This window comes from Henckelia pumila, chromosome 4 (genome assembly GCF_033568475.1).
Source record: "Henckelia pumila isolate YLH828 chromosome 4, ASM3356847v2, whole genome shotgun sequence".
Classification (NCBI taxonomy): Eukaryota; Viridiplantae; Streptophyta; class Magnoliopsida; order Lamiales; family Gesneriaceae; genus Henckelia; species Henckelia pumila.
In genome coordinates, this window is record NC_133123.1 from 111,332,545 (window position 1) to 111,340,549 (window position 8,005).

The 8,005-nt window shown below is 29.9% G+C and overlaps 1 protein-coding gene across 1 annotated transcript; it reads left to right on the plus strand.

Annotated features, from left to right (window-relative positions):
• Positions 1-3,546: 3,546 nt before the first annotated feature.
• LOC140866141 (nicotinamidase 2-like) lies at positions 3,547-6,633 on the plus strand. Its single transcript, XM_073271047.1, has 2 exons — positions 3,547-3,948; positions 6,147-6,633. Exons 1-2 carry the CDS (start codon positions 3,615-3,617, stop codon positions 6,395-6,397), a joined length of 585 nt encoding a protein of 194 aa, XP_073127148.1. The 5' UTR covers positions 3,547-3,614; the 3' UTR covers positions 6,398-6,633.
• Positions 6,634-8,005: the final 1,372 nt, after the last annotated feature.

Here is an 8,005-nt window from a genome sequence, read left to right on the forward strand (position 1 = left end):
CTCTTGTTTGTCAAATTACATCAGAAATTAAGATAAGCCTAGAACTTAGTCACTAAACCGATCGAGTTCAATTATTTTATACTAAACTTCTTGAAAGTATATTAACCCCTCCCCCTCTACACTTTCAACCGATCCTATCACATCGGCTTAGGGTGAAGAAACTCGATTTCTTTCATCTTTTTTTGTCATTTTCGATCCACTTTTGAATGTAATCATTCACTCATTGAAACTTATGATCAAACACATGAAAAACTTCAAAACATCGAGAAGGATTCAAACAAAAACAACCATCTTAAAACTATTTGCATCAAAACTTTACATCAAAATACACACACACAAATACTAGCTTAGATTCAAACATCTTTTCTCATAAAATCTCAAAAATCTTTTCATAAAAAACGTCAATAACGATTCACATTTCGCAGTTCTACATAATGCTTCAAAATCTCTTAAAATAAATGCAATATATATTACATACACATCAACATACATGTTTTTCGTATCAAAAAATATATTTTTTCGAATGAAGGTTACAAAAGCGTTTAAAACTTGCATGATCGTTATAGTTGGAGATATCGGCATTTTGGTAGCGATCCTAGCCTTGCACAAATGAGATTGGAGAGCATTTATTCTTCCTTGGTGCAGATTTTGAAAGAATAGGAGATGGGGTAGACGACGTATAGAGAGAAAAGTGAAAGAAGGGAATTGAACTCCTACTAGTTTGTAACTAATGAGCTTGAAAGTCAGCCAATTAATCGCAAACACTGGCTTTTAAAATTTTATCCTCTCAATTTTAAAATAAAACTGCACCAACATTAACAGTAAAATAATTATAAAAATATTTTCTTAACCTCGTTCGTAGGCTAGTCTCGTTTCTCTCAGTCCAAAATTAATCTCAAACCTAAAAACAATAAAACTAACTTGCAACCATTAAACACCAGACAAATTAGTACATACCATTAAATCATTTAACACCACATTTAAACATATATTTTAACACCCAAAAACTCAAATTTGAAACATAAAATCTCATGCAATATACATAGCATGAAATCTCTTAACATAACTTTTAAATCATAATTAAATAAAAAAATCATTTAAAATTTATTTAAAATCCCTCTACTACTCGTGAGTGGATTTATGGATTTTTCGGGCGTTACAGTTTTATCCTCCACTATGATAAATAATCCTATGTTTAATTTTGTACTCATATAATTTGGATTTGATTATGGTTGAATATTGTAAATTATTATTGACTCACACATGAGTCATTTTCATTTATAAAAATTATTGATTTTAAAAATATGCAATTTTTAAAAATAGATAAAGTAGTTAAAGAAAAAAAAAAAGAGAACTTGGGAGGGAAACAAAGAAATTAAAGTAGGGTAGATTAGGATTTATGTAGATATTTTTCCAAAAATATTCTTCAAGATAGGTTATTCCTTATGTAATTAAGTACATAAGCACATGGAATCAAAATTGAACGACCGGCCTTGAGATTTGAGAAAAATTAATATTTTATGAGTAAATAATGTATGAGATTAGATTAACAAAATAATCCTATGGATAGGGTGGCAAGTAAATACATACAATAAAATATTAAGACTGCGTTTACTTGCTATGATAAGTATATAATTATATTAATAATCTTATCAATCTCATGCTTACTTGCTTTTTGAGGGCCCGTATTAACTCATAAAGTTCATCCATATTTACCTAATAACTTTAAACCTTGATGATTTATCACAAATAAATGGTGTGATAAATAATTATTTTTAACTAATTATGTTTCCAGTTGAAAAAAATTACACTAATATCCTTTACTTTCCAAAAAAATAATATATGAAAATCTCATTTTAAAAAAATTATATAACATGAATATAAATTTCAAATACTTTAAGATATATTAATACATTTTATTTTATTTTAATTAATATATGAAAGATCCATTTAAAAATTATAAAATATGAATAAAAATTCTAATAATCTAAGATATGATTAATACATTTCATTGGATTTTATCCTTATTCATGGAAAACTCTTTTTTAAACTCAATTTATTAATTTTTGTTTTAAAACTCAATATTTTTTGTCAATTAAAATAATTTACATGTGGATTAATAATAATTTATATTTTTCAATAAAAATCATAATCTAAATTTTACAAATAAGAACTAAAAATAAGATTATATATTATAAGCAAATGGCAAAACTGTAACTCGTCACTTAATCATAATCTCAATCACAAAATTGATTAAATATGTGATTGTTTGTCCATCATTATTCAACATCTTATAAAATTAGTTTGTACCGTTTGGTACCTTGGATGAAAGTAGGATGATCCAAATATTTTAACTCATCTCATGTTTCTTTCATTTTTTTGTTAACCCAATGTCATCTCATGATTCGGTAAGACATTATATGTGGGTTTGATGAAAAATCCTTTCCAACCCAAGGTGTTAGCGGAGGATGAGTAGAAATTGAAAAAGGTAATTAAGAGACTCTAAAGTAATAAACACAATAATCCTACAAAATTAAGAACATATAAAACAATATATTGTTCATATCTATGTATTGTTTATCAATATTTTATCATATTTTTATCACATTTCTATTTATTTCTCATACATTTCATTCATGAAACCAAATAGTATCTTAAAAATAGTCTTAGTATTATTTATTTATATATAATTAATGTATGTAAACACAATATAATTATACCCATAAACTATGCATAATTTGAGTATTGTCTCCGCCACTACGGGTGGAATAGTGTCGGGACCCGTCCCGTAAACCTCCTACCCAACTCCTGTCCCGAAAAGAATTGAAAAACTTTTTTTTCTTTCGATCCCATACCCGAAACATTTCGGGATCCGACTATTCGGGATCCCGTTGGGTAGGAAGAGAAAATCCCGAATTTTTTTCATGTTCAAGATTTCGTTCAAAAAAAAAAGTGATAATTTTATTAAATATAATATTTAGAAACTTATATTTATAAATAAAAATAAATATTCAACTTAAAACATATAATATTAAAATATTCCGGATAATGTTTCAAAGTTTTGTTAAGAGAAAAAAATGTATCGGATAATTATTAATAAAATGTTCGGATACAATTACAAAATAAATTTTGTTAAATAGATTTAATCTCTTGGGTCTTGTTCTACATATTTGTTGTAATTAGATAATTATAAATATGAATTAATTAAATTACTAATTTAGTTTTTTAAAAAAATACACAAAAATAAAATGGCATTTCGGGATTTTACAATTTGATCGTTCCAAAAATAAATATTATGCGAATTAAGCCCAAAATTAAGTGTTATATGAGTTGAAACTTAATAATATTTAGCTTATTATATTAATAAAATTATTAATAAAATATATTTTTATATTATTTTGGGTCGGATCGAAAATTCGTCGGGATAAGGTTTTATTCCCGATCTACCTTTCCATATTAATCGGAATGGGAAAAATTCAGAAAGTTTGAGTCAGGAAATTTCGGATTGAAATTTTTTCCTATTAGGATGGGGATTTCGGGATTTTGGCCAACCCTGCCCGCCACCACCGATTTGATTTATTGTTCTTCGCACACTGCTACATTTGTCCCCATTAATGGATTCGTACGAGAAATTCGAGACCCGGAAGAGGGATCCAGACCCGAATTCCGTGGCCCTGTTGGTGATCGACGTCCAGAATCATTTCTACTCCATGGCTCGCCCCGTGCTTCCCGCTCTTAACGCCACCGTCGACATCTGCCGTCGCGCCTCCGTGCCGCTCTTCTTCACGCGGCACTGCCACAAGTCTCCCGCCGACTATGGCATGCTCTACGAGTGGTGGGACGGCGACCTCATCCTCGACGGATCCTCCGACTCGGAACTTATATCTGATTTGGAACGCCGTGCGGATGACCCCATCATTTTGAAAAACACTTACAGCGCATTCAGAGGTACTTGATATCATCGATTACCCGTGTTTGCGGTGAATTTGATGAACCTATCGAAACAATGTAACTTCAAAATGATGGATGTTATTTCAATTGATGAAGAAATTAGACTTGGTACGTTTGTTATAATACGAGCTGAATTATTGTTGGGTTTGTGGAAGATAATGATATGTAGTGTATTTGTGGCTTTGGAAATGAGTTGTAGAACGCTTCTTTGATTGCTGGAATGTATAATTTCATGTATATTGAGTTTTCAAGTTGGGCTATAAATCAGTGTAGATTTGAGAAATCTTCTGTTAGGGACTTGACTAGGGTGAGACCTATGCTATTATGGGTTTAACTCAGTTGGGCCGGGTGAGATACTAGCAGGATTCATTAAGCTTATTTTCTATTTGGTAGCTGACTTAGCATAGCTAGGGAAGCAACAGAGGCTTTGCTCTATATTTTCATCCCTTTGAGTTCTAGTAGTTTTGCTCTCCTATTTTCAATGTTGGGATTAAAGATCCTAACATCATCGGTGTTCTACATCCACTTGGCATCCTCTAATCAATTGGACAAATTCTGAAAACAGCTGCACAATACTGCTTAGATTATTATCAGAGTTATTATCTTTTGTCCTTTAAAACATTTATAGTACAGAAATGCAATGCTAACTTTTAATCAAAGTAGCAATGTTGACTTTAGATCACACTCCATAAATCGATTGTGTTGGATCTCTCATCTGGTTGAAGAAAGGTAGTCCTTTTGCCATTCATCCTTTCTGCTAATTCAGTTTCTAAATTGGAATATCTCTTCATTGGAATGTCTTAATCAAAATACTTGGCATTTCTAGAATGTTTCAAGCAAGATCTTAACTTAGTCTTGACCTTTATCTAACTTTCCTTGGCCAGAAAATCTCTGTACGGAGAATTTTTGAAGTATTTTTATCTTAATTGAACCTTTAGAACGTTATCATCCTCTAAGCCACAATCTTCTTTTATTAATCATTAATTAATTGAACTGAGAATATGTGCTGCTGAAAATCTCTTTGTTGATTATCCATGTCAATCTTTTTCAGTTTTTCCCTTCTCTGATCCGGAAAGCAAATTACTTGATAAATAGAACTGATTATATCTCTAACATTTTGCCTTCACCAAAACTATTACAAAAATTATACTAACATCCGCATTAGCTACAAAATTCAATAAATATCACTTAGGACCATTACCATTTTAAAAACCATTTGTATCAAGAATCAAGCACAATCGATTGGCCAATGTTAAGATAGAGAGTAAATCACAAATCCAATTATAATCCGAGAATGATCCAAAACTTATTAGCAACTCCACAATCGCTTATGATGCTGACATGAAACACATTGAGTTACTCACCTGTTGAGAAGACATCATACATGAGAATCCACACAGCATACAACTGTTATTCATCTATAAGTATGTGCTGGGTGCATTTTCATTCAACCAATAAATATAAACACAGTATATGTATTGACATTATCCAATTGTAGCCCATCTCTAAATCTCTGCTTCTATTGTGTCGACTCCCAACAAGAGCCACGGTTTTAAGCTACGAGGCCGAGAGGAGAGTTACAAGCCTAAAAAGCAAGCCGTTTTACTGGGAGAACCCTTAAGCTGATTAGTTTCTCTATAATTGCTCGTTTAATTAATCAATGTGGGACACATAAATTTCTGCAAATAATTCATGCTTCAACTAGCTTACAAATGGTATTCCTAAAGCACGAAATAAGAGCAATATGATATGAATTTTTTTTTCCTATTTGATTATGAAATTGAAGCGAGCATGTACTTTGAAAGGTTTTTTGAACAACTATTTGAAACTTCCACTCATTTCCTGTGTTCCGTCTAAATGTTTTGTGCTGTTATTTATTTGCTTGTTCATTCTCTTATATTTTTCAACGTGCTGATAATGAAATGGAAACATTAGACGAACTGTGGTGGTTATAAACTTATGAAAAGAGTCATTCAAATAGCTAAACAATTTGCTGGACAGTTAACTTCAAATAAAGCTGGACATTCAAATAGCTAAACAATTTATTGAAATTTTCTGGATTTAGAACTTCAATTTCGTCTTTCCCTGAGCAAAATTCTTTGTTCCGCCACTAAATCACATATATTCATTCAGTTATATGTATAGCTACTGGATAAATGGCAGTTGCTGAGTAAAGCCTGCCTGGCTATATTCAGGTACAAATTTGGAGGAGAAGCTTTTGGAAATGGGAGTGAAGGAGGTAATAGTGACTGGGGTTATGACCAACCTATGCTGTGAGACGACAGCTCGAGAAGCCTTTGTTAAAGGGTTCAGGGTTTTCTTTTCGACGGACGCAACAGCAACATCGTCAGCAGAGTTGCACGAGGCGACTTTGAAGAACATGGCTTATGGTTTTGCTTATTTGGTCGACTGCAGTAGGCTTGAAAAGGCATTTTCCAAATCTTAGTTGCTTTTTACTCTGAAAATTGGTCATATTCATGTATATTGGATAATTTGGCCGAGCTCCCATGTATGATAATTTAGCAGTTCGCGTGGAAGTAAATGTAGTTTGCGAATGAATCATGAGTTTTTCGAGTGCATGTGTGGCTTGAGAGACCCCATGTTTTAGGCCAGTAATTGCATTGTGTCGATTCATTTTGTATGTTTTGGTATTATTAGCACGTTTGGTAAACGGAGTTTATAGTGTATGAGCATCAAATCGTACCGGCGGTTGTATGGCAGTGCTTAGTGGAGTCGAATAATTAATAATAAGAACACTAATTTAAAGCCCAAAAAATAAATTATGTTTACAATCATATAATATCAATATATAGTATAGATTTATAGTAAATAGTACGGAAATTTTAAAATTATTGATTTTTTAAACATATTTTATATGAAAAAGCGGGAATTCATTTTCGGGAGTAAATATAATAACGATATGGTAATGTATAAATGCTCTTTTTGCCGTCAAATATCTTCAATTACATTTCTTACTATACCAATTAAACTTAAACACTTGCCAATATTTTGCTAATTAGTTATTATTTAATAAGCCTTAAAATCTTACTATTTTTATGGGATTTTAAAATATTTGTTTCCGTTTTCCAACAAAATCCATTCATTATTTTCTTTAAATATCTATAATAACAATAATAAAAATTTATCAATAAATATATTAAAAATTTTCTTCTAATATTATTGAATTCAAATTATATTATGTATTTAATTTATGGAGTGTGTTATTTACACTCCAAAAAATGCTGATCACACTCCACCTTCTATATGAAATTTATAATTGGACAAATTTGCCCTTAAACTAACTTTTCTTATATTTTAAATTTTTGATTTACTTTCAAAAAACACTCGAATACAATATTTTTGTATATCAACAACTAAAATAAAATATTTTTAAAAACTATCAAAAATTTTTATCATACCTAAATAAAATATAGAATATAAATAAAATATTTAAATCTAAAAAATGTGATATTATACATATTTTATATCAAATTTTAATATGACACAAAATATTGGTAAACCGTAAAATCATAAAAAATATAAAATATTGCTATAGAAAACATTTTAATTTACCAGAAACTTATTAAAATTTAAAACTTAGAAAATACAAAGTATGTTACAATTTGAGATTAAAATTAATAATGTATGTATATTATTTTTTATAATATTTAATAAATCTATCAAATGATTATCAACGTTAATGCACAAAAACTAAAAATGAAGTTTATTTAACAAAAAATAAAATGTGAATAACACTCCTTAATTTATACTGTATATAATACTTGAGCCTCTTAGATGTGGAACAGCACAATATACTGTGCATTGAATAGTTTTCTGTAATTCATATCACAGGATTAAATAATTAATTATTTAATTAATTACACGCATGAAATATTAAAATCATGTTTTTAATGCATAGTATCATGTGGTGTTTCCCTCTCCAAAGCAAATGATCTTTTTCTCTCTTGGATAAAGGAGACCAATTTTTTTCCTAAAATTGGCATTATACTAAATAAATATGTAATTTTTTTAGAGTAATAAATATGTAAATTTG